Source organism: Perissodus microlepis, chromosome 5 (assembly GCF_051167445.1).
Source record: "Perissodus microlepis isolate ML-2025 ecotype Zambia chromosome 5, ASM5116744v1, whole genome shotgun sequence".
NCBI classification, from domain to species: domain Eukaryota; kingdom Metazoa; phylum Chordata; class Actinopteri; order Cichliformes; family Cichlidae; genus Perissodus; species Perissodus microlepis.
Window position 1 is genome coordinate 13,395,872 of NC_140465.1, and position 26,680 is coordinate 13,422,551.

Consider the following 26,680-nt stretch of genomic DNA (forward strand, 5'->3'; position numbering starts at 1 on the left):
ATTAAAAGAGGATTATTATTTTTGTCATATGCATCCACCCTCCCCCGGTCACCGGGGCAACAGCCAAAAACAATTCTCGGAGGCTGCAGGAGAGCGGGTGCCACGGTGAGTGGATATCGTCACGCAGGATGATGATCAGTCTGGATAGGAGAAGTCTGAGCGGGTAAATATAGAAAATAACGCGAGTGCCGCAGATGCCTGCGAGTGAGTGATCACAGGGGACGCAAATAAGTGAGAGGCAGCTGGGGAGGCAGTTTTTGTCTGTGTGAGAGTGCGTGTGATCAGTCCCATTTGGGGCTATTCGTAAATAAAAAGGAACACTGGGTCAAGGCTTCAGACTGGTGTGCTTCATATACCAATACCCCCCAGCCCTCATAGGTTTCTGCTGTTTGTCTTCTTGCTATAGAACATGTTATAGCACCACCTTCTTTTTCACTTCTTTCATTTCTTGCGTCTCACTGTCATCATCTCTTCTAACCTTTAATCTCTGTTAGATTTCTCCTTTTTCTGATGTTTTGCCGTCACAGTTAAAGCATCTCCCACCTTCTCTGTGTCATTTTTTTCTTATCTCCTTTTCAAATGTTTCATCCTTTCATCAGTGTGATACGGCAGTCACCACTACAGTTATAGTATGGGTTTTTTTCCCCCTATTTTTTATCCTTTGCGCATCGTCTTGTCTTTTCCCATCTCATCAAGTGTATGTCCCCGCTGCTATTTGTCCTCCTGCCTCTTGTCATCACTCTCCCTCGGGGCACCGGAGAGGTCACTGTACATCAGCACCCACTGTCTGCATGTGGCGTATTGATGTACGCGTGCGAGGGAAAGTGCTTGCATGGCTGATGTGCGTCGCTGCCTTCTGTGCGTAAGGCACAGGCAAATCGGGAGGGGAAACGCTATGTTGCATGTGCTGCTGGCACTCTGCAAGTGTATGCAAGAGAGGGGGGGGGGGGGGGGGGGCAAACTTAGTTGGTGAAGGAGAGTGAGCAGAGAGGGAGGTAGTGTATGACACTCTACACACAGCGCTGCTCAGAGGCAGAGGGAAAGACTCAAGCTGCTTGTTGTGAGGTAAAAACACGCTCCGCTCTATATTGACTGACTACAGCTTTTTGCTTTAGTTCGCCTGCAGCTACAGCATCAGTTTCAGCTTGTCTAGGTTTTTATTTTCTACCGAGTAACAGCCTTACCATCTTTCTACGGTGTTAGCTCAAACTGTGCGGCATGTGATCGTGCATATTATTCCATTAAAGCCGTAGCCAGAGAGCTCTTGCTTTGCCCAGAAAGAGGATTTTGTTTACTGTGATTAAGGAAAGTGCAGAAATTTAAGCAGAGATTCCTGCTGTGACCTACAAAAATACGCTGATTTTAATTATTTAAACTGGAGAATGGATTCATAAGACTTACTTTTTCATGAGACAGTCGAGCAGGTTAGTAGTTTATGGGAACTGGGCCTAATCTGTGTTTCATTCGTTTATATATAATATATTTTGTGCAAGACTTGTTAAGGGTTTGATTGGATGTATTTGTGTGCATGTGTCTGCTACTGTGTCTGTGTATTTTTATTTGCTTGTACTTTATTACTTTTAACTGTATCAATATTAATCCTGTAGATATGATGATGCAGGTTCCAGATTACTGTCTACTGCCTCAGTGCTGTGCTGTTTGTTATTGTGTGTATGCAAAGTCACCATTTAGGACCAAAGCACACCAGAGACAAAGGGACCCAGTCACCTGTCCTGACACCATCTGATGGATCCTAATGTCATGCAGTGAAATACAGATGGTTTTACACTGTCTGCTCATGCACACCAGCTGCTCTCCTAATGTTTCGATATATGAAGTGACATAGGGTCATGAGTTTGAAATGATGCGAATTCAGATCAGTTTGCAAATGCTCAACAGATTATAGGCTGGATTTCCTTTTTTTCTTCTTCTTCGAGCAGATGCTGATTATTAGTCTAGCTCTTGACCAGCTGTCCTGGTTTTCTGAGTCTCTTCTCCTTTCCGTTGTCTTAAGCCGCCCACTTTCTCCTGCACGTCTCACAGCTGGGGCACAAGGTAGACGAGAAGTCAACAGATGTTTAAAGTGGATGCCGTTTATTACAAAATCCCAACAGATTGTTTATCTTTGTAACTCAATTAGGGTGGTGGCTTATCACTGTCACTGTGCTGCTGCTGCTTTTTATAACCATGATGTACTTGTCCACAAATAATTATCACGGTTAATTTAATTTTACTGCTTTACTCACCTTAGCAACAATAAAGCATCGGCGGGCACAAGGGTGCACACAGATGCACGCTCAAAGCGTTTATATTTACCCTTTGATATTTTTTAATTTCCTGAGAGGCTAAGCCACACCGTAATGCTTTGTTTAATATTCCAGGAATTATACAGCTCCCATTTTCTTAACAGGGTTGTAACAATGTTTTAAAAAAATGGTGTCAGCTTAGATGATGTCACTGTAATGCGCAGGGGGTGCAGATAGAAAGTTTTGATTCAGTTGCTGCTATTTTTCCAGTTGCTGAATGTCAAAAGGCATGCGGTGACAATGGGACCAACTCCAAATGTATGTTAGTTATGAGGCAGCCACATGAGACATTCTTCAAAATCGACTGCCAGAACTCTTGAAAAAGAGACTTTGTGGGATGATTGACAGACAAATAGACAAATGAGCCTGTAAGTGTTCTGGGGGACATTTAGTCTAAAATAAGGAGCTCTATTAAAATAGCTCTGAGAAATCTCTCTGCTCTGTGTCAGTGGTCAGGAGGCATGTTCAGCTGTTGACATCTCTCTCCTGGCCAGCGGTCAGTCTCTTTTACTGTCCCTGTTTGCCTCTCCTCTTTCCTCTTCCTGTCTTCCTTTTTTCCTATGTCTACTTTGTGTTCCCTAGACATTTGGTTTTTCACTTTGAGCCCTTATTGCTTTATCCCATGGGTCAGTTTTGTTAGTTAGTTGGTGCTGTGCCTTTGATGCGCGTGATGCTTATCGAGGTGCTCTTTGTCATCTGACGTTGTTTATTCAGGAGGAGTACATGCCTGCATTTCATGGCAGGGATGATTGTGGTCATCCTGCCCCATGGCTTTTTAAGTAGTGAGGCAGAGAGGGGGGATTAGAAGGGGGCGACAGACTCCAGGAGGTAGGAAATAGAGAAACGAGGGATCAAAGATGACAGGAGGATGAAAGGCAGACTGCTAACAAGACAAGAAAGGGAGCGTGTTTCAGGTAAAGCCTCCTGAATCTCTCCAGCCGCTAAAAATAAAAGCCCACAGATTTTATTTTAGCTTTCAGCAACTTTGGGAATGAGTGACTTTTTTGTGAGAGTACAGAACATGGAATAAACCTGGTAATTTAGCTTTTTCCACTTTCTGGTTTGAAGGCTTACTCACTTCTCCCTCTCTGGAGCGTGATGTCAGCTCTGAGTTGACTGTCAGATTGAAGCTCGTTCCTTCTACATGGCACGCTGACGCCTGTGTCTCAGACACTCACATTTATCTTCTGCCTTCCCTGCTGTGACAGATCTCTCTGTGTTGGATTTCCTCTCCCAGGAATAATTCAGGATGTGGCAGTGGTCAGATCAGATTCATATTCCAGCTGCAGTTGCTGTGCTGTGGATGGGATTAAAAGGAGGGAAAGTTTAATCAGAATCAGAATCAGAAAGGGTTTTATTGCCAAATGTTGAGCAGGTTAACAACATTAGGAAATTGCTGCATTACTTAGTGCAAAACATACTGTCAGATAACGCTTAAATAAACATAAAAATAAAAATTAAAAGTGCTAAGTAGATAGATATATACATGAGTGCAGGTGGTGATCAGTGCAAACATGGAATGATGCAGTGAACACAGCGTAAGGTCATGTGTTAGTGGTGGGAACAGTCATATGGTTATTGTTCATGAGTCCAACAGCAGAGGGGAAGAAACTGTTCTTATGGCGAGAGGTTCTGGTGCGAATGGACCGGAGCCTCCTGCCTGAGGGGAGCAGGTCAAACAGACTGTGTCCAGGGTGAGAAGGGTCAGCTGTGATCCGAGCTGCACGCCCCAGTGTCCTGGAGGTGTACAGGTCCTGCAGAGATGGGAGTCTGCAGCCAATCATCTTCTCAGCAGAGCGCACAACACGCTGCAGTCTCTGTTTGTCCCTGATAGTGGCTCCAGCGTACCACACGGTGATGGAGGAGGTGAGGATGGACTCGATGATTGCAGTGTAGAATTGCACCATCGTCCGTGTTGGCAGGTTGAATTTCTTCAGCTGCCTCAGGAAGTACATCCTCTGCTGGGCTTTCTTTATGACGGAGGTGATGGTGGGCTCCCACTTCAGGTCTTGGGTGATGGTGGTACCCAGGAAGCGGAATGAGTCCACAGAGGTGATGAGGGTGCCAGTCAGGATGATGGGGGGGAGTGGGGCTGTGTACTTCCTGAAGTCCACAACAATCTCCACTGTCTTCTGGGCGTTCAGCACCAGGTTGTTGTGGCTGCACCAGGACACCAGACGTTCAACCTCCCTCCTGTAGGCAGACTCATCCCCGTCCGAGATGAGTCCAATAACGGTGGTGTCATCTGCAAACTTGATTAGCTTGACAGAGTGGTGGAGGTGCAGCAGTTAGTGTACAGGGAGAAGAGCAGAGGAGAAAGAACACAGCCATGAGGGGAGCCGGTGCTGATGGTCCGGGAGTCCGAGACATTCTTTCCCAGCCTCACATGCTGCTTCCTGTCCGTCAGGAAGTCAGTGATCCACCGGCAGATGGGATCAGGCACATTCATCTGGGACAGAGTGTGGATCTAAACAGTGATTAAAAGTCAGGGATTTATTTATTTATTTATTGTTAAGCTACACTGTGAAAGAAAACATTAAAGAGCTTTTCAAGGATAATTTTGGGGGGAATATTTTCTTTCTTGCCAAGAGTTATCACACGTCTGTCTGTTTGAGATGGATTCAGACTGGAAGCAGACAGCAGGAGCTAGATTTTCACCGATTTTGGTGCTTCCTCATTTTTACTCTTTCTTGTGAGACAGCTATCAGCTGTAGCGTCCTATTTTATATGCACACGAGAGTGGCATCGATATTGGCATCTAGCTGCCAGCAAGGAAGCAAACATCTCAAAAAGCCCATCTTTTTGTTATCAATTGCTTGCTTTGCTCAGCACTACCATTTTTTACCAAGATAAACCAAAGAAACTAAATGGATGGATGTTTACCATTTCTCATTGACAAAAAAAAAGACGTTTCACCTGATAAATCGATCGGCTAATGAGTTCAGTAACAGTCGTCGAGTCCCCTGAAGCGGGGGGTGGTGTAGGGGGGTCGAGTGCTGTCACTGGCACCTCAGTAATTCCTGACTGATCAACGAGACAAACTGAACCAGATGGCTCCTTTCCCAGTGGCTCCAGCTTACAGTCCACATGCATTAATGAAGACCCTGAGGCTGGCAGAGCTACCAAAGACACGTGTATGCTCTGCGTGTAATTTGTGATTTGTGTGTGCGTTACGTGTGAACCTAGGCCGAGCAGTGCTGACATCCTGTTGCAAATTGCTTCCTGTTGACTCTGATGTCTTTCTCCTGCTGTATTTCTATGCTCTATGCCTCTGGGTTTAAACCCTGGTCTTCTTTGTGTGCGTGTGTGCATGTTCATGTTTATACATGGGTACACATGCATGTGTTATGTCTGTCTCCCACTGTTCCTTCCAGGAACTGACTACTTTATCCAGTAACAACCTTTATTAAACCTGTTAAGAAAAGAGTTATCCCCTATGGCTGAATCTCTGCGTTCTTTCATTTCCTATTATAAGTTTTATAACTACTTCATGGACTCAGTGACTCTAAAGCGTCCCACGTTTATGCTGTATAAATAAGTGTTGTTATGCTGGTTGTCTGTCTTTATAGGAGGTACATGATGTTACATAACACGACCTTCTTATAATTTCAGCAGGAGCAAATTTATGAAGCAGCAATTGTGCCCTTTCCCATTCACTCCCCTTTTTACTCATTCCTCCCTAGGTTGCATGCTCATTTATATCCCCCTTTTTTCCAGTCACACAGGCCTTCTGCGTGTAATACTTGTCACCACTGCAACGTTGCTTGTAATCTGCTTTTTGTGTATTAGAAAATGTGCACTGTGAAATTTGAAAGTTTTATTTTGGGTAGAAATCTCAATTCGACTGTCCTCTTGCCAAAACACTAAACTAATCCAATTTTCCTGGTTTCAAAGCTCTTTTAAAGTGACTTAAAATAAATTGTGTTCTACTTCTCAGAAAACTCACTGACAATAGTGTAGCAGTAGGAATAAGTCAGACTGACAACCTCTCCTCGCCAACAAGATACAGCACTCAGACGATCTGCCGCTGATGTCTAGTTTTTGATACCATAGACAGAGCCAACAACATATGAGTGGTGGTCATAATGTTTTGGCGCACCAGTGTGTAATATAGTCTCTTTCTGAGAAGCTGAATAGCAATCGTGATGCAGCTGCTTCAGCTCTTAATTTGGTGATCGTCACATCACAGTGCTGCATTTTACATAACATTTATTGTGTCTATTTAAAACCAAGCTGAGCTAACACGCACAACTATAAGGATACACGCACTGAACATGAAAACAACAAACACATTAGTGAGCCTGAAGAGACAGGCTAATGCTAACTAAGCCATCTATTACTAAGTACTCAATAAGAAACACAGCTTGTACTAGTGGCTTACTTTGACAGACATAGAACCTTTTGGTAAAGGATGAGGTTTTTCTTACAAGAAAATTTCTGGTTTTGTGTACTTAGTTTGATCTATCATGAAGAGCAGGCTCTGGTTGCATGCAGGAATAAAATTTGCACGGAGAGATGGATTGCATAGCTAAAATGCAACCCTGAAACCTTTGCCTATCCAAAAATAATCTGCATAAAAATAATCTGCATAAAAATAATCTGCATTCATAAACACACTGATTCCTTGTTGGAAAAAGAAATTTGTCTGCTGGCTACAACGCAGGCCATGGAAATAAAGTTTGCCAGATGCTAACCAGTCAACTGGCCATGGGGTCTGCAGACTGATTTTGATAATGACCAGATGCTTGGACAGCAGATGGTTACTAAAGACAGTGTTCAAAGCAGCCACAGTCTTAATGTATTGTTATGTCACCACAGAGCTAGTGAATGTAATCCTGCATGGTCGCAGATGTTCCTGTTTTCCTTTCACTGTGTTTCACTGTGATTGGCATTTGACTAGTTAACCTGTTGCTTGAGACCTGTCAGCACTTGCCAACACAGCCACAGAGGGCGGCTCAATCTCGTGGGAAAGTTCAAAGGTTGAAACCTGACATGGTGTCACCTGTCAAAGCGCACTACTGGGGCCCTGAGTTGCACTGGATTACTGAATGTTTTTCGTTTTTATCCATGCGTTTCTTTCCATTTTTCTTTACCCTCTTACTTTCTATCATTTCAGCCGCATTATACATGTTTACATTTTACGAGAACCTCCAGATGAGTCAGAAAAGTATCAAATAATCCAGAACAGAGGAAGCTACAGGAACCTGTTAAAGTTTACTGTCATAGCAGTGGCTGTCTTCTGTTCAAATGACCTCGGCTTCCCTCTGTCTCTCTCCATCTGTATACGTGTGTTTGTAGTTTTGGCAACTTACCTTTGGCTCATCACTACAAGGACTGGATGCCACATGTTGAGTCCCCCTCAAGTCTATCTATCAGTGTTTCTTTCTAAAGAGGCCAAAAGAATGAAAAAGTGAAATCAATCATTTTTATTGAGCACTTCTTAATAGCCTGAGCAGCTTATTCAGCTGCCTGGTCAGCACAATAAACACCATTTAGCAATGACTAAGAATTGAAAGAACACTCTTTGGCCTCAGGCTTTTTGTTGTTTTTGTTTTTTACAATTGTTTACACACATGTACACACGAGCAGCTGTTGAAGTTTGTTTCTAAACATCTACGCTTGTGCGCACCACTGAGTGTATAGATCATTCTACGTGTGTCATCCATCACTAGTCCATCATGAGGAACAGCTGCATCTGTTGACCGACAGCTTCTTCCTGAAACCAGCTGCTCTGAGACGGACGAGAGCGAGAGTGAATTTTACTATCCTCTTCATCAGCTCTCCTCATTCCACAGCGTTCCATCTCCTCATCTGTACTGCTGGAGCTGCACCAAAAGCATTAAACCAAACACATGACTTGGCATGAGCTGCTTCCTCCCAATGTATATGTGTGGGTCTGTTAAAGCTGCAAAGAAACAACCACGTGCTTTCTTTCCTTTCAGGTGACTCCCAGCTGCACCTCAACACCAGAAGTGGTAGGCTCTGGGGGGGGGATCACATGTTTTTTGTCACAGAGAAATTTTTATGATGATGTGAGTGCAGCACCGAGATCTTTTTCTGCTTGTCTCGCAGCACACTTCCACTAAATCAACTTCGCAGAAAAAGAGAGGCTCCATACCAAGGTACCGCAAAGCCTGATCAAAAACACAAACACATTCAAACCAAAGAAAAAAGGCATTTTTGTGCATTTATAACAGACAGACACAGACAACAGTAAAATCTACAGTGAGGACATTAATTATTGCTCTGCCTGAACTAAAAGAATGGATTTTCATAATGTCCAGAAGTAAAAGCGTGGAACAGGTGATGGAGCACGTGATGGAGCGCCACTACGACTTTGACCTCACCTACATCACAGAGAGGATCATCTCAGTCTTCTTCCTGCCAGACCTGGAGGAGCAGCAGTACCGCAGAAACCTACAGGAAGTGGCCTCCATGCTGAAATCCAAGCACCAAGATAAGTTTCTGGTCAGTGTGAAAGGCTGAAACAATAAGAAACATAAAATTCAAAACAGGCATAACAATGTTTAATATTAGATTCAAGCAATGGCGTTTTGGATTTGTAAATTTCTTCTGCCTTCCCCCAGCTTCTAAATTTATCAGAGAAGAGACATGACATCACCAGACTCTACCCAAAGGTACAGGCACTCACATCTGACACATAACTCAGGCTACTAAGACATCACCGAAGTGCATGAGCAATGTATGTGATATACTGTAGGTACAGTTATACACTGTATATTTAGGGTTAATGAAAATACTTTACAAAGCATAAAACCAATAGTATTTGACATATCTTCCTCTGCGATGCAGGTGCAGGACTACGCCTGGCCCGATCTTCATGCTCCACCCCTGGACAGGATCTGTGCTGTTTGTAAGGCCATGGAGACGTGGCTAACTTCTGACCCAAACAATGTAGTGGTCCTCCACTGCAAAGTCAGTGTAGTCTGAATACTCATCTGATTCCTTAGCGCTTAAAAAGTTATAACACCAGTAAAACTGATTTGATAATCCCTTTGATTTTTGTTTTGACAGGGGAACAAAGGAAAAACAGGGGTCATTGTGGCAGCCTATATGCACTACAGCAAGATATCAGCAGGGTAATCTGCATTTTGATTATTAGTCTGCTCTTAGCCTCAATATGCCAGCATATGTAAGCATCTACTGTTTGCACAAATGAGCCCTTATGTCCAAAAAAGCCACTAAAACAATCTTTGCGGATTTGTTTAAATCTGTAGATAAAGCCACCAACAGATTTCATGACTTCCTCTTAGCATACACCTCATCAACATCAAGCTCAAGAAATAACGAATGAACTAATACACTTCTGCCCGTGTTCACAGAGCCGACCAGGCCCTCACCACACTGGCCATGAGGAAGTTCTGTGAAGATAAAGTCTCCTCTTCCCTGCAGCCCTCTCAGAAGAGGTGTCAATCCCCTGCATATCATCCATTTCCTCCGCCCGCCATTAATCTTTTCTTGTTGTGTTGCAGTTATCACCTCAGTCACTGTGTCATCACACCATTTCTTCACCTATCTTTGACAGATACATCTACTACTTTGGTGGTTTGTTGTCAGGTACCATCAAAATGAACAGCAATCCCTTGTTCCTGCACCAAATCCTCATTCCTTCACTACCAAACTTCCAGGCAGGAGGAGGTCAGTTTTATAGGCTGCACTTTTTTTTAAATGGTAATTTTCAGTGTGAAAGTGGGAACAGTCAGTGTTTTACAATGTTGGGGGGGGGGGGGGAGGAAGAAAACAACAAAGCCTCTGTCTGCAAATTCTTACCCTTTTTATTATCCCTAAACTTATTTCTGTATTTGCAGGTTTTTATCCTTTCCTGAAAATCTACCAGTCTCTTCAACTGGTGTATACCTCAGGAGTCTAGTAAGTAACTGGTCAGCTATATGTGTGTGTGTTTTCAGCTCACCTCCTGCGGGCAGACATCTTTCCTTCCCTCAGTCTCTTTCACACATGTTGACTCTGTCTGTGTTTAGGTGGAGCTGGGACTCTGCTTATGTTAAAGCTTATGCTGTTTGCCAGTGTTTACCCAACTGTGGTATGTTTTGACTTGTTTTATGTATTTTAAGATGGACTGTCCATTTTTTCTACTCTGTGTGTGTGTACCTGTGTGTGTGTGTGTCTAGTGATCCACAAAGCTCCAGGGCAAGAAAGCTGTGCGTGACTATGGAGCCAGCACTACTATTGAAGGGGGACATTATGGTGAGAAATAGCACATGATTAACTGTATGTCAGTAATTTACAACCTTTCTTTGATTTATATCCTCTCCGTATCCTCAAATACATACAGTACATCACTGCAATAACTGCAACACTTCTGCGTGTTGTTTTTTTTTTTAGCTAAATCCTGTAGTCAGGATTTTATCCACGCTTAACAAAACGGCTACACAAAACACTTTTTGCCTTCCTGACTCTGATGCACCTTTGTAACCTTACTTTTGAACAGTGCTTGATTATTTTTAAACCACTTAAGCGTTAAATCTTCCCGAGACTGCATGCTCATTTTCTCCCATCAAGAGGATAAAAATATTCAAGTCCTTAGCAGCCCAGGAATAAAAGAAGGCATTTTATTTATCTCAGTGTAAGGGGCTGCTATCAATATCTTGAGACTATCGTTGTACACTGCTTTTATATATGCATCTTTGTCCATAGGTAAAGTGCTACCACTGGCGGAGACGAGCAACAGAAAGAGAGGTGGTCTTTAGAGTCCAGTTCCACACCTGTACTGTTCATGGAGCCCAGCTGTGGTTTGGCAAGAGTGAACTGGACCAAGCCTGCATAGGTATAAAATTACATGCCCAAAGTTTGTCAGTTGTTTGGAGGAGCATGGAATGGCAAGAAAAAAAAAATCAGACAATTGGGCATAGAAACTGATGCTGGTAACTACAGTCAGTTGTTTCAGACAACGTCACTTTTTCTGTAACTCACTTTAAGCATTTGTTTTGCAGACATAACAGCAATGTAGAGGTATGTCATCATCCCTTATGTCTACACTGCTCAAAAATGAAGTTACATTTCTGGAGGCTGGCAGTTACTCTAAGAGAACTGGACAGGGCTGTAGAAGGTGCTTAGCACATCAGCAGGACCAGTATCTGCTCCTTTCTGCAAAGAGAAACAGGATGAGCACTGGTGTGAATCTCTCTGACCAAACAATCAGAAACAGACTTCATGAGGGTGGCCTGAGGCCCTGACGTCCTCTAGTGGCCCTGTGCTCACTGCCTGGCACCTTGGAGCCTCACTGGCATTTGAGATGATGGGAGCAGGTTTACTCTGAGCCCATGTGACAGATGTGAAAAAGCCCAGATAAGCCATGGAGAACTTTATGCTGGATGTAACATTGTTCAAAATGGCCAGTTTGATGGTGGGTCAGTGATGGTCTGGGGAGGCATATCCATCAAGGGACTCACACACCTCTACAGGTTAGGCAACAGCAACCTGACTGCTATTATGTATCGGGATGTTATCCTTAGACCCACTATCAGATCCTAAGCTGGTGCACTGGGTCCTGGGTTCCTCCTGGTGCACGACAATGCCCAGCTTCATACAAACTACTGACTACAATTTTGACTTGCTGCAATGAAATTTCTACAAATTGGACTAGCCTGCTGCATCATAATTTTTTTCACTTTGATTTTTGAGGTGTCTTTGACATGGTGATAATTTTCTTCCCATCCAACGATGTGGCATCCTTTCTTTCACATTACCCAGTCATATCAGGACAGATATCCAGCATGATTTTTTTCCCTGTTGAGATCTGATTTATTTTCAAAGTGTTTCTCAACTTTTTTGAGCAATCATAAGCTTTTTATGTCACTCTTAATTGAATTTTCTTTTAAAACTGAAGCATTAGCCAAAGTTTTTCTTCTGTAACTGTTAGTAAAGCTCATAACATAATTACTGTTGAAATGACTTGTGCTCTTTGAAATGTGCACATATAAAGACAATAGCTACAATGGTTCTGAAAAGGAGCATTTACTGTCTGTAACTCTATTCCTGTAATTATGTGCATAGCACCCCCAGCAGGCTTACTTGATGTTTACTTGCTGTGTGTGGTTGTAAAACTTTAGTCTGCGTCATTGTTGCCGCCCTTTGCTATCCCTTGGCTCCACCCCATCTTGAAGGGGAGTTAGTACTGTTAGTACTCTAAATAACTGCAGCATGGTTGTTTAGACTCTGCCTCACAGCATAAAATACTACAAAAAGGAAACTTTCTGCTGTAAAATTCTGCTGCTAACTTGAAATTGTTTACATGACTGTATTATTCAAGACCTACTTATTCCTCAGACCATTGTTTTGTTTGTCTTCAGAGACAAATAGCAAAGGACAGCGTCAGCTTAGATGAAACAGAAATGGTTTAACGTGGTTCACTAAGCAGCAGTCTAAGGACAGTACCTCTAAGTGCTACATGCTGACTCATGCATAAAATATAAAACTAATATTAAATCCACACTTATGTATGAAACGAAAAAACAAGCTAATTTTAGATAGACTTCTATGATGTGCCGTGCTCTGTTTCCTTTTTTGGCCTATTTATTTCCATTATGCTGAGAGTAAAAGCAAGTATCTTTATTTATTTACTTTGTTTTGGTGTCTCTCTGTAGTTACGGTCTGGATATTTTAGTCACTCCTTTATGTTTGCCTTTCTGTAGATGACAGGTTCCCCCCTGATGCTACAGTGGAGTTTATCTTCGCTAATGGACCAGAAAAAATAAAAGGTAAATATCACTGTTACCTACATATCTTTGAATCATTTCATGCATTCCTCACACCCAGTCTCTTCTTTTTCATTTTAAATTAAGTTCAACACTTTATGGTTCTATTCTACGGCATGAAACTCCTTGATTTTAGCTTCTGCTATACCAGCAGGCTTAATACAATAGCTATATAAAGCAAAAACAATACACATACAGGACACGACTCATAAATACTAATAAAATCTAATATATTAGTAATGAGCTATGTGTAAATATGTTTCAAATAAAAATTTTGTGTTTGAGGTCAAGAATACCACCAGAATGACACCTCCATCAAAGTGGAATATAACACCTCGGATCCTGTTGTCAGATGGGACTCCTATGAGAATTTCAATCTGCATCATGAAGACAGCATGGAAAGTAAGAAATGCTTTACATATACATCTAAGATCTACAGCCATGGTCAAATTCTGTTAAGTCTTCTGTTTTATTTAATAAAAAATCATCTAGTCCTTACCAGGGTTAAAATGAGATAAATACAACCTCAGATCAACTGCAGAACCACAATTAGCAGTGATAGTATGCAGTAATCATCTTTGGTATGACTTTATCAGTCTGTCACATAGTTGTGGAGGAATTTTGGCTCACTCTTTTTTACAGCATTGCTTCAGTTCGTTGACGTTTGCAGACATTCATTTATGCACAACTCTCTTAAGTTCTCACCACAGCATTTCAACTGGACTGAGGTTTGGACTAATTTTCCCCTTAATTTCTCTAGAAACAGTAATATACTTATTTTTTGACACACTGTTTCTTCATTTTAGCTCAGTATTAGTCAGATAAATGTTGACCCAGTGTAGTATGTCATATTCTGTAGTTCATCTGAGGTTGTAGTTACCTATTTTTTTAGACCTGCTAATGACCGGATTCTTTTTCTTGTGTCCTGAAAGAAACATTAGAATAGAAAGAAGGTGAGCTTTCTTCATATTTTGACTATGGGCTTTAGATAAAGAAGGAGGAATCAGATTTCCATCTTGTTTTTATTAGATATCTTTCATACAAGGGGACCGCTGGATGGAAGCTTATACGCCCAAGTGAGGAAGCGACGTGGACCAGGAGCAACTGCCTCACCAGCATCAACCAATGGCTGCCTCACTACCAGCCCAACAGTGAAGACTCAAACTTCCACCCAATCCAAGACTCTCACCTACACCTCAAATTCCAGCTACTCCTCAGTCCCCTCTGATCACCTGGCTGACACCGCTCTATCCATTAATGAAAGAGATAATATTGACTATCCATTGAGGAGAAGCAATAGGGAAGATGAAACAAAAGAGAAGACAAGAGGAAAAGAAAGGGACAGAGAAACAGCTATATTAGATGATACAGATCCATTGGGTCCTGGAGGGCTGAGACGAGAGCACTTGTGTTGCGGACAAGCAAGTATAAAGTGTGGTGACATGGGGTTGGAGAGGGACAGAGAGCCCTGTCTTCCCAACAGTCACTGTCTTGGACGTTGCAAAAGCATTAAAAATCATCCAAAAAGTCAAACTCTGCCAGTTTTACCATCCAAATCAGTGTCCCCTCATCCTCATTCAGCTCATATGGAGCTCTGTCATCGCCACAGTGCCCATCCTCTACCAGAGTTGCCATGGGAACGTTCAACTCCCCCTCTACCTCTACCTTTTGTCCATAGGCCATGTTACCCTTATTCCACTCGTGATCATGCCCACCCACACAGCCACACCCTGCCAGCCTCAAATAGACTCTGCACTGGGGAAGAGTGTCACCTTCTTCATTATTCCAGCCACATGCCAGGGTCTCATCTATCCAACCAGCCGCAGCCATCAAGCCCTTACAGAGAGATGTTCTTTGGCTCTCCTGCACAGTCCTCTGGTTGTCCCTGGCAAGACTGCTCCTGCAGACGTGAACATCAATCAGCCTCACTTAAAACAATACACTCAGCTTACCCAGACCAATCAGAAACAATACACTGGTCTCAAGGAACAGGTGTACCTCCACAATGGGAAACTGAAAATCCATGGGACATAGCAAGAGAGGCAGAATTTTGGCAGTGCAAATCCAATACGCCTGTATTTCATCTCTACCAACCCTCTCTGGACCGAGGTCCAAATCTAGAGCACCCTAGATTTGTTGTTGCACCTCACCAGAACTACCCAATCCCCCAGTCACTAATAGATATACGGGATGGAGCCAGCAGTGGATACCACACGCCCTTACAGCCACGCCACTCCTGCCCCTGCTCACCTTATGAGTCATCTCCAGCTGAAAGCCATGAGAGTCGAGGTTATGCCTCAGGATATCACTCTGGATCAGCCTCCCCTCTACCTGCTAATAGCCCATCACCTGCAAAAGGAAAGCTGCCCGAAACCCCACTGGGATCCAGAGACCAAATGCACAATGAGCATCGCAAAGGTAGAGGAAAGGACTAAGTGGATGGGTTAACATGCTTTTTTTCCCTTCTTTTATCATCATCACTCTCTTATGTTATACTTTCATCTCATATATTTTAATCTCTCTTATCAAAGTCGAAAAGGCCAAGACAGACGCAGAAGATGAGATATCCCAACATTCAGAAACTAAGTCTGATTCTAATGGACAATCAAGCACCCCTGGACCAGACTCTGACCATGACTACACACTGATTGGTAGCAGCAGCCCCACACACACAGAAGACAGGTGAGTGAAACTTTGCTTTCTGACATCTCACAATTCTGGAAAATACAGCTACATATAAAGATATGAAGAAAATTATCATATGTGGTCTTTTCATTAGTGCAAATGTTGACAGTCCTTCTCAAAGCCAAGACACATCAACACCTCAAGAGTCCAGCGCAAGTAACAAAAATGTGAAACCAACAGAAACACAAACTCAAGGTTCAATCATACCTGTCAACCCCGTGCAAACATCAGGTGAGTCTTCTGAAAGTAGCAGTCCTGATGGTAAGCTTGGAGCAGTCAAGGTAACGGGACATGCACATGGATCTAACACATCACATGCTTCAAGCTATGCAACTGTCATTATCACCCCAGTTCAAGTGCAACTCAATGGTTCTGCCCTCCCTAATGATAGCCCATCAGACAGCAGCAGAGGTGTATCCATAAATCCAGCAACTAGTTTAAGTTCTAGCCCTTCCACCACTTTCCCAAATTCTCCTATTGGTTCCCCGGAGGTACAGTCTTCTCCTCTGCGCTCCTCATCTGCTACAGACACAGCAGGACAAAGCTTGACTCCAGACAGAGACAGCTCAGCTGACACCAAACCGCCTTCACCTGTTCCTGATGGATACCATACACCAAACTTTCCCTTAGCATCCTATTACTACTCATTACTAAATGTCCCCCATGTTCCATACACTGGGTACACTGCAGTCACTATCCCCGCCATCCAGCCACCGCTCCCAGAGAAGAAACGCTTTTCCACAACAGCAGGATCCCTAAATGGACACAACTCTCTAATTCGGGCTTCCTCAGCTCCTTCCCCCACACATCATGTTACTTTCTCCCCTGCTGTTGGAGAGCAGAGGAGGGGGTCTGCACAGCACAGCTGCCGGGAGGAGCCAGACATCAGGGTCAATGCTAAGTTTGTCCAGGACAGCTCCAAGTACTGGTACAAACCAGGCATCACCAGAGACCAAGGTGAGAGCTTTAATGAAACATGAATTGGTAGTATCAGGAACACTTAATACATCAGGATGGTTCGTATTTAACTCGTATTATGGTCAGTGTGTCTATTTTGGGCCATTACATCATAGCTCTAATGTTTCTACCATAGCCATAGCTGTGTTGAAGGACAAGGAGCCAGGAAGTTTCCTCATCAGAGATAGCAATTCCTTCCAGGGTGCCTATGGCCTGGCCCTCAAGGTGGCTACCCCTCCTCCTAATGCCAACTTCTCTTGGAGCAAAGGTATCTATCATAAGTTTAGCTTGTTTATAATGCCTCAGTCACACAGGCTTAGAGACTGGTCGGCGACACCCAGGCAACCTCTCACTAGTGAACCGGAGTATTGCCCAACCATTTGACAAGCAGTTCCTGGAGGTTGCTGGCTGCTGCTGGGTGAAATTCGTTGCTGCAGCTAAAACCTCTTTGTTAGCATCAATCTGCTAGTAACCAAGGCAATAACTGCAAACAATAATGTTTGCTGCACACAGTAGTTTGCATGGAAGGTATCAACTTGTCTGCAATCACTCACTGACTACTCGACAAGAGACAGTAAAACTTGAATTAGTGCAACACAAACTGGAAACAGAGAACCTTTGCATTCAAAGTAAAATTGTGGCTTACCACTGCAACCCATACATTTCAGAAAGCACAATGTTTACTCTGAAGGCTGACAGTTTATGTGTCTGGTTTGCATATGGTTTGCAGCAAGCAGTTGGCAAGTGTTTGCATACATTTCAGCGTCTTCCATGCAAACTACAGATGTCCGGACGTTTTCAGTACAGCACTGTACACCTCTGTGCCTCAATTCCTCCAGCCACCAACTTGGCAACTTGTTAGTGAATACACGTTTTTCCCTAGAGGCCAATGGTTGCCAAGGGCTCAATTACTGTTCTCTAGGGCACAACTTGTCACTGTAGTATTCTCCTGAACAATAGGTGTCGCCACTGAGACAAAACCTCCAAATCAGAGGAAGTCAAAACCAGTGTTGCAATGTCTCCTTTTGTATTATGAGTGAATCTATGATTTTCTGCACTGATATATAGTTAAACTGTTGGTAATAAATAAATAAATAAATCAGATCCTGGGTGAAGTTACAAAAGTTGAGAGGTGCATAATCAGCCGAAATGACCACTTGCGCCAAAGAATGTATGGCACTTTTGCTATGCAGTGTTGTTTGTGAGGTTGAAAACGGCTGGTATAAAGGGCCCATAAAGCATGCAAACTGGAACACAGAAAGAAATAAAGAAATAAAATGGACATTTACCAAAGCATCTAAAGACACACTGATGGCTGCATTTTGAAAAACGCCAAATAAATTATTTTGTAATGGTGATACAGTGTGTTAATGTATTAAAATGGTTCATGGTGAACATAATAAATATAATATGGTCAGAATAAAAGATATCAGCTACATTATGCTATATTTTTGTTTATGTTTATAGAAGATTTTTGGCAGCAAAACAAGCCCTTTTTCATCCTTCCTTCCTTTTCAATCTCCTGTCTCCCAGGGGATCCTCTGGAACAGCTGGTGAGACACTTCCTGATCGAGTCTGGGCCGCGAGGAGTGAAGATCAAGGGCTGTCAGAATGAGTCCTACTTTGGTTAGTTACACTGTAGATGCAAATGCTGCCATTTATTTCACATTTTCAGTGTTGTGTGAGAAACTTAGCATTTTAATCTACATACAGTTTTTGAATATTTACTACATTCCAAGCCTCAATTTTCTGTGTTTTAATCCCTTCTAATCTGTCACATTTGCAATCTTCTTACCTTTTTTTTTTTTTTTTGTCTCAGGAAGTTTATCCGCCTTGGTGTACCAGCATTCAATTACTCCCATCTCTTTGCCATGTCCTCTTCACATCCCAGAAAAAGGTATTAATTGTTTAATTAGATTTAAAACTAAATCTATTATGGGAGAACAGTTAAATGCTCCTCTATGAATAGGAGGCATTTTACAGCCTTAAATGAAATTCATCATGTTTCAGATCTGGTTGGGGAGCTTCAGGAAATGCAGAGTGCAACAAATACCAGCACTGCAGCTGAGCTCCTCAAACAAGGAGCAGGTACTTCTCAAGCTCCATATTTTCACAACGTTGACCTGTAAGAATAATAATAATAATGATAATAATAATCTTTGTCATTTCCCTAATGAACCAGCGTGCAACGTCCTCTACCTGAACTCTGTGGAAACAGAGTCGTTAACTGGGCCCGAAGCAGTTTCTAAGGCAACGAAGTTCACTTTGTCTCTGAATCCACGCCCAGTGGCAACCATGGTCCACTTCAAAGTGTCCTCTCAGGGTATCACACTAACCGACAGCAAAAGAAGGTACTTATGAATCACTACAATGTTACATATTAGGAAGAGCGTCAGTTTCATTTAATGAGTATTATTCGTAAATTTTGTGTTATTTGTTATTGTATTAAACAATCATAGAAAGTATTAAGTCTTTCTTTCATGCCAGACTTAATGTTATGTATGTTTACACAGGCTGTTTTTTAGGAGACACTACCCAATCAACAGTATCACCTTTAGCAGTCTTGATCCTCATGATCAGAGGTGGGTTGCTGATAAACTAAAACCAGTTTTATCCATGTTAATAAAAAACTACCCTTGTTTCTATGTCACTGTTGATTATCTTTAGTAAAGGTGGGAATAGACGTGTGTTTGTCGCTGCTGTAATGACTTATATTTTTCTAATATAAGTTCTCTTTGTGAGTTGCATATTCGCTTTTTTATGTGAGAAATGGATGTATATTGCTACTCTTTTCCCTAGTAAAACAGTCTCTGTGTCCTTGTCACTTTGTCTCTATTTGTGTACCCGTGCTTCAGGTGGACTAATTCTGATAGCACGTCAAGCAAGTAAGTGCTTGTTGGCAGTGTTTTTCCCTTATCAGTGACATTACCAGCTGGCACTATGTGCTTCTTTGCATGGCAATTGATCACCATTGGATTTGCTACTCGCTTTTCGAAAGAAAATTGACTTTCCCTCAGTGTTAAATGGAGTTTGCTTTTTCTTTTGACCTCTTGTGTCTGCCCTCTGGTGCAGGATGTTTGGCTTTGTGGCGAGACGGACAGGCACTGCTACAGAGAACGTGTGTCACCTGTTTGCAGAGATGGACCCCGAGCAACCAGCTGTTGCAATCGTCAACTTTATCAACAAAGTCATGCTGGGACCACAGCTACGGAGATGAGAAAAATTGAGAATTTTTTGGAAAAAAAAAAAACTTTCTGGACTGTTAGGGATCTGGGGAAGACATTAAAATGGTTTTTGACATATTTTCTCATGAAGTGTGTGTATATACCATTTTTGTTTGCGTTTATACAATTTGCATCACTGTGCTTGGCTGTATGACTGTTTTTATAAGAGAATCTAATTCTGACAAATCACTGCTCTGTAGGTCAAAGTATTATTTAGAGGAATAGCTAATGATTGACCTAAACTTGGTGATATTTGCTGAATAAGGCTGAAAAAGAGATTTAATTTGTTTTGTGTTTGTATCTTTTATTTTTATTATTGTTGTTAAAATCGTTTATGTTATCATTTTTCAAACTGTTCACATGATGAACAAACTTTTGAAACTGCATGAGCAAGCATCCATGTTATTTTCCTAACATTTTCCATACATCAGTATCAAAAGCTGAAGAAAAAGGGCTCAGAATGTGGCAGGAAGTAAGAGTCACGTGTTCAAGGGTAAACTGGTATAGTTGCACTTATCAACACTGGAAAGAGTAAAGCAAGTGAATTCATGAAAGTGTGTATTCTGATGATCTAAGGCAAAGGTGTGGCTGCAGTTTAACTCACTCATTACATATAAATGTGAAACATTATCAGTTTTGTCCTCACAGCATGAATACTAATAAAGGTCTAACTACAATAGAGCATTATGTTAACCAGAATTTAAAATGCAGACTATCTAGCAAAAAATTTTGTAATGTAAAATATAATCTTAAAATAGATTTTAACAAACATGCAGTAAGTTAAGAGGTCATAAGCATTACATGAATATGAACAACTTTTCTTATGTTGGTAATGTCATAATAAAAGCGCATAGAGAAGTTTTTAGTTAATAATCACTTCATGAGTGAACTGTTTCACTTAAAACCAAAGACTATTGTGATATTTTGAACTGTTGCTTTTTCTTTTTTGAAATATATTTTTCATTTTGCTATTTGTGTTTTTTCTGTACACTGAAACAGTATCTAGGTGACTTCAGCACAATTATTATTTTTCATATTGGATTTTTATGTACAAGAAGTAATATATTTTAGGTGTCTGAGGTGGTGAAAAGAATGATGTATGTCATATTTGACAAGAACATTAAAGCAAGTGTTCTGAAACCAAGTAGTGTCTTCATAATTAAAGTTATAAGTTACGCACATCTTGAGACAATTTCAGTTTAAAGGATCATCTTCTCTGTGTTACTTACAAAGAACAGTTGATAGCTTAGTTGTGACGTTCTAATTGCAAACATCTGGCTGCCGGTTTGATTTGGTACATCTCAGCCTTTGAACGCATAATTTAGGCACGACAGGAATCACAACGCATCGATTAAAAGGACGAGGTCCCACCGAGATTTGAACTCGGATCGCTGGATTCAAAGTCCAGAGTGCTAACCATTACACCATGGGACCGGTTACGTTAACGCTGCGCACATACGGCTTCAAGTACACGTATATATGTTTCATCATACTCTCCTCCAATATCAGCACTGGTAATAATTTACGCTGTTAACCTGTCGCTTAGGATTAAACACATTAGTTCTCCGGTTATATCTTGCCTAACGTTGGGCTTTTCGCTGCAACTATCTGGTGTTCGGACACTGCTGGTTACACACATATATACATATATATAAAGCTAACCAAGCTAACAATCATAGCTTCAGAGACTTGACCGTGTCGGAATAAGAAACAAAAGCTAATTCGTTATATTCGAAGCATCAATGTAAAGATGCAAACTGTCCACCACGTCTGCCTAACCGACACGTTTGATAAAATCAATACAATCCTGTATCGTACGGGATAATCACTTTAGAATCTAGCTAGCTACTCGTTATCCGATACGACTTGACAAAATAAAAGCGTCGTTTTCAAAATAAAGTTTCCCCAATTTCATTAGCGCTAAGTGTGGATTCAGTTAAATTTATAAACTAATATACCGTGAAGCTTTATGCATGTGAAAAGCGAGGCTTTATTTTTAACCAATAGTATTATAGGTGAGAAATATTACATACATTTGAAATTATTAATCCAAGAAAATAAGTCGCAAGCCATCAACTCAAATCGACACTAGAAGCGCCATGGACATAGTGTACTGAGGTAAGGGTTTGTGTAATGAACATAACGACACAGTAACTACATCAGGTGTTCCAGGGTACTTAATAACCGCACACCTATGTATTTTTCAAGCCCAGTTGTTTAGCAGGTTCTCTGTCCAATATTCAAATTTTAAATCACCTGAAAGGGTTGAGAGCCATAAGTTGCTTATGCTTGTGTATTTTTCCCCGTTCGTTTCTTTGAAACAACAAAAGGCTTCTTTGTTACGATTGCTGGAATAAGCTCAACTACTGCATAAAAATGCATTTTTCTGGCAGGCACGCAGGGATTTATGGCTGAATAGCTCTATGCTGTTCTGAAGCAATGTAACCCTGTGGGCTTTAGTACTGTTGCTTTGTTATATCACAAGGACCCACGTGTGACGAGTAGACATGTCCTTCCTGATTCTTCCAGAAGAGGGAACTAGAGGAACTTTAATAAGCAACTGGATCTCCACATTGCTGCTCCTGGCGAGGTTCTGAAGGGAAAACAGTACAAGTCCAGGATTTCTCTTTAAGATTTTTTGTGAATAAAAACATGCTTGGTCTCGCCGCACCCTTATAGTCAAGAAGCGGATCATGTAACAACTCACGTAACTGTCTTCAATGTGTGTTTGCGTGTGCGTGGCTTATAAAGTCCAGGAACAGCTTTCATGTCCTAACGCCCAACCCCGAGTAATTATTTAAAAAAATACATTTATAAAATACATTAAAAAAATGAAGATGAAAAAGGAATTTATAAAGTCAGAGAGTGAATGCAGACTAAAGATCACTAAAGTCTAAGTCACATATAATAAGAACTGCATTTGTTTTGTTGACTTCAACAGACCATACAAACAAAGGTACATTAAAATTAGTATATAGTAGTACAGGTACTGAAGGTGGAATGGGCAAAGGCGATATTCAGTTATTAATTTACCAGACTGATGGTTATACTGTTCTGAACCAGCTCTGCAAATTAAATTCTAGCAGCGATTTTAAATAAAAATAAAAAAAACAGAAGAAGAAGAAGAAGAAAGCAAAGTTGAGAACTGGATTGTTTTTGGTCCTGCCTGACTTTATTGCTCTCCTTCACGCACCTCCTGTGGTAAATGTCCTAGAGGGATGGCCATTTATTGCCGCTGAAAAACAGTGCTGTTTACATCACCTGCTGTATAGTTTTACAGTTCAGCATGGCGCAGCCCAGACACCATGCAGTGATGCAGCTGCTGCAGTTACTCTCATTCAAGCAGATTCAAACGTTCTAAAGATGTTCAGAGCCATGTTGAATTTGATGTTTACATTACCCAGTAATACTGAGCCAAAGGAACCGAAAAGTGCTGACTCCACGTCACACATATTGATCATGTTGTTTCCTCCTTGTCCTTGCTGCTTCCTGAATCCCAGCATCATGCCTTTCATCTTCTCCTGTCACCATATTAAGGGGCTCTTCTTTCCTGGCAATGGCCGCATTTACTTCCACTCTCGTCACTTGAAACCATATCACAAGAAATATGTGGATGGATTTACGTCTCTACATAAAAATGTATTTTTTTCATAACACGACTATATTTTTATCCAAAACTGTCAGATTTATGTTTGTGATTTCTGCATCCAGATATGTGTTTTGTGTTTTTTCTTTCTCAAAAACTGGACTGTTGCTGAAGTGCAGAAATATTTAGACTTTTTTCTTCTTCAGTGAGAACTGTGGCGGCTGTTGTGTCATTCTCAGACCGATAAACATGAGGCTCTGCCACAGATATGTGTGATCACTGAGAACTGCCGTAGGTGTTAGCATGCACTGCTGAGAACAACAGTGGAGGAAGTGCCCATTTTCACCACCAGTAGCCTGCCTGTCACCAAGTATAGGATTCAGTTGCACATAATGGTGCTCAGACACGGTCCCCTGTGGATGAGGGGAATTATAATGAATGCTTTGTTGTAATCAACAATCTTCTCACTTACAGTTTGTTGCTTTTCTCTCTGAGAGACAGTGCATTGTGGGGTTAAAGTGCTGGCACCCTCAGCTGATCTGCTGCTTGTCTAAAGTGCCGACCGTCTACACTGCCTGGGGGAAGTGAGCCCATGAGGGCTCTGACCAGCAGCCCGAGGCATGCGATGGTGACAGATGCAAGTGGAACAGGGTGGCAGTGCCTCAAGCAGGATATCCTGAGTTTCATAGGCATAACATGGATGCATGCTGCATTGCACAGCAGGACATCTACTAGCTGATCAACACATGATTTCACAATCTAGCTCCAAAAGCTCTCGGGTACTTTACATGATCTGGTGGGCACAAGGCCACTCTTGATCACTCTGGATAATTGAGTACTGTTAGATATACTATTTCTTCTTCTTCTCAAAAGACATGTAGAATGTGTTTGTTTGGGCAGACACATTTGGCATTGCTGGGCTTTCCTTGGAGGCTCTGCAATTGCTGTCAGACCTCTGAGCCTGTCCCTCAAACGTCCTCTGTAATTTATTAATTTTCCACTTTCAGTGCATCAGCACTATTTTGCACAATAGATTTGCAGTTGCTCTGTAAAGTTTGTCACTTCAGCAAATTATTTTACTTGTGGCTATAATAAAAATATCATAATGCATTATAATACACAAAGTGCACATAAAGCCCCATTGCAGTTTGGCTGTGTGATCAGCTGGTGTCCTGGCATAATAGCCAAAAGTGAAATCGAGCTGTCCTTAGAGCATACTTCAGTTTAAGCTCTGTTACTATGAAAGTTATTTATGTGTCTGCACTAGTGCCACGAAAACTATTCCCATAGTTTTAGTGGGTCAGTGTTTCTGATTTATTATTTCCACTCTCCTGGTTTCCAAACAGCAAGCCAGCTCACGGAGAAGGGCCGGAGCATTTGAGGACACAAAATGGCTGGGCCAGGATAGATGTCTGACATGGGTGCTGTGGAGCCAAATAAACCCCTTGCAGCAGAATGGTTTGATCCAGTGCTGGTGCCAGACTTGGAAATAGCCCAAGCCACAGGACAAGGATCAACTCTCCATGAGCATTAACCTAACACCCACACACTTTACTACCAGTTACTGCACATGAATCAACACCTAATAAGCTTATGACACATATCTAAGGTGCTGGCGGGCTCTGGATATGCTAGTTCTGCGGTGCAGATAGAAAACCTGGCATAAAAACTCTGTAGTCGACAATGAACTCTGCACATACCTTTGGGTTTTATGGTTCAAGTCAAATTATTTAGTGGTCTGTGCCTAATCCTTGCCAAACAGGGGGTACCAAATGTAAAAACCCTCAGACAAGGAATGGACCAGAATATTTAGGGAATGTTTGTTGCAAAAAAATTCTTGCTGTTTTAGAGCCAAAGCTATACTCGCAGGGGATTTAGAAAACAGAACAGCAGTGCACAATATACTGTGGCTCGAGCACTGTTAGATCAATGCAGAGATAATTGGAAGGCTTGTGAGGCAGCAAAGTACGTGATACAATCTGATGAACAGAGGTGGCTATGCAACATGTCCATGTACTTTGTAAGATAGGCCTATATGTGTGTGTGTGTGTGCCTGTATTATCATTTCAAGGTAGCACAAACAAGTAATATATAAAATGGTAAAGCTCATGTACAATATATCCTAAAGCGGTATTATTTTTTACAGTAAAACACAGGCCTTGTAAAACGGCAAAAATTACACTTTACGACTTGAACAGGAGCTTACAAAATAGCATATTCAAAGCCGCACTGACATCGACATTCTTTTTGCAATTGGCACAGATCTACCGCTTGTTTTTACAATTAGTTGGAAAAGGATACTTGGGACCGGATAGGCCGCCTCTCTTTTTCCCTCTCCCCTCCACATCTAAGACCTTTATGGTGTTTACATTACAGACACACCTCTGACCTTCACTCAGGCCCCCCACCGCTGGCCCTAATACCACACACACACCACCACCATTTTAACTACATCCCAGAGATTATTTACGCACAAAGCCGGTTTCCGAAGAAACATCACTCAAATTACGACAAAATAAACAAATGAATACAAAATAAATAAATGCACTAGAGCACAAGATACTAACCGTATTTTGCTTGTGAAAGCGTGTAGTGGAGGTGTGTAATCGTCTGGGTTTTTTTGTTTTTGTTTTTAGCACACTCGGCCACCGCTGGTGTATTGTAAATGTATGGCAACATCGCCATGCAGCGACGTTGTGTCTCCAGCCTACCAGTGTACTGCAGAGTAGACACACCCCTCCGATACGCACGCCTCATTGCACACATCTGCGAAGTGTCAAAAAAATTCGCGGGGTTAAATTCATAAAATAAAAGATTTAGAGCCAGATTGAACTCTTGTTATTGTTTCAGATGTGTGTTATTGTTTGCGATGCTGTTGTGGCAATATTTACGTTTTTAATCAATATTGTTCATATTGCACGTAGCTGCAAACAAAGACATTCCTGTGTAGGTGGAAAAAACACGGCCCGGGAGAGGCAATTTCCACCTATTGGGACGACATACCGTGTCTAATGTTAAGCACGGTAATCCCCACACCGGGTCTCCGTTGAATCAGAGATCACAGACAAACGGTGTCGCTTTAAACCTCACGCGGTCAAAGTTGTTTACCTCTTCGTTACCTTTGACGTCACGACACACCCCTGTTTGAGGGGGACGGAACTCCGAGTTATTGGCACCGGAGCCCAC

The 26,680-nt window shown here is 41.9% G+C and overlaps 1 protein-coding gene, 1 long non-coding RNA gene and 1 other non-coding gene across 6 annotated transcripts in view; 1 reads left to right on the forward strand and 2 right to left on the reverse strand.

Moving 5' to 3' along the window:
- LOC146386724 (tensin-2-like) overlaps positions 1 to 21,178 on the forward strand; it is a 30,886-nt gene extending 9,708 nt beyond the window's left edge. For 2 of the 4 annotated variants that reach the window (XM_084927977.1, XM_084927979.1), the window contains 24 exons: positions 8,249 to 8,281; positions 8,379 to 8,428; positions 8,591 to 8,774; positions 8,894 to 8,944; positions 9,120 to 9,242; positions 9,342 to 9,406; positions 9,650 to 9,733; positions 9,853 to 9,965; positions 10,136 to 10,196; positions 10,457 to 10,532; positions 10,983 to 11,112; positions 12,980 to 13,045; positions 13,328 to 13,444; positions 14,072 to 15,460; positions 15,574 to 15,724; positions 15,822 to 16,684; positions 16,821 to 16,952; positions 18,218 to 18,310; positions 18,504 to 18,581; positions 18,695 to 18,772; positions 18,867 to 19,035; positions 19,198 to 19,266; positions 19,540 to 19,569; positions 19,757 to 21,178. In XM_084927977.1, the coding sequence (XP_084784103.1) occupies positions 8,249 to 8,281; positions 8,379 to 8,428; positions 8,591 to 8,774; positions 8,894 to 8,944; positions 9,120 to 9,242; positions 9,342 to 9,406; positions 9,650 to 9,733; positions 9,853 to 9,965; positions 10,136 to 10,196; positions 10,457 to 10,532; positions 10,983 to 11,112; positions 12,980 to 13,045; positions 13,328 to 13,444; positions 14,072 to 15,460; positions 15,574 to 15,724; positions 15,822 to 16,684; positions 16,821 to 16,952; positions 18,218 to 18,310; positions 18,504 to 18,581; positions 18,695 to 18,772; positions 18,867 to 19,035; positions 19,198 to 19,266; positions 19,540 to 19,569; positions 19,757 to 19,901 (4,350 nt within the window). In that variant the 3' untranslated portion in view covers positions 19,902 to 21,178. Of the gene's footprint in view, positions 1 to 955; positions 1,066 to 8,248; positions 8,282 to 8,378; positions 8,429 to 8,590; positions 8,775 to 8,893; positions 8,945 to 9,119; positions 9,243 to 9,341; positions 9,407 to 9,649; positions 9,734 to 9,852; positions 9,966 to 10,135; positions 10,197 to 10,456; positions 10,533 to 10,982; positions 11,113 to 12,979; positions 13,046 to 13,327; positions 13,445 to 14,071; positions 15,461 to 15,573; positions 15,725 to 15,821; positions 16,685 to 16,820; positions 16,953 to 18,217; positions 18,311 to 18,503; positions 18,582 to 18,694; positions 18,773 to 18,866; positions 19,036 to 19,197; positions 19,267 to 19,539; positions 19,570 to 19,756 lie in introns of those variants that run through there. The other 2 variants (XM_084927980.1, XM_084927978.1) reach the window with 2 other exon arrangements.
- On the reverse strand, positions 945 to 26,338 carry LOC146386725 (uncharacterized). Its single transcript, XR_014800246.1, has 4 exons — positions 26,062 to 26,338; positions 8,654 to 8,788; positions 7,619 to 7,691; positions 945 to 3,603 (listed from the first exon to the last, which is right to left on the reverse strand). It is a non-coding gene; the product is annotated as an uncharacterized LOC146386725 (long non-coding RNA).
- Positions 21,271 to 21,342, reverse strand: trnaq-uug (transfer RNA glutamine (anticodon UUG)). Its single transcript has one exon. It is a non-coding gene; the product is annotated as a tRNA-Gln (tRNA).
- Positions 26,339 to 26,680: the final 342 nt, after the last annotated feature.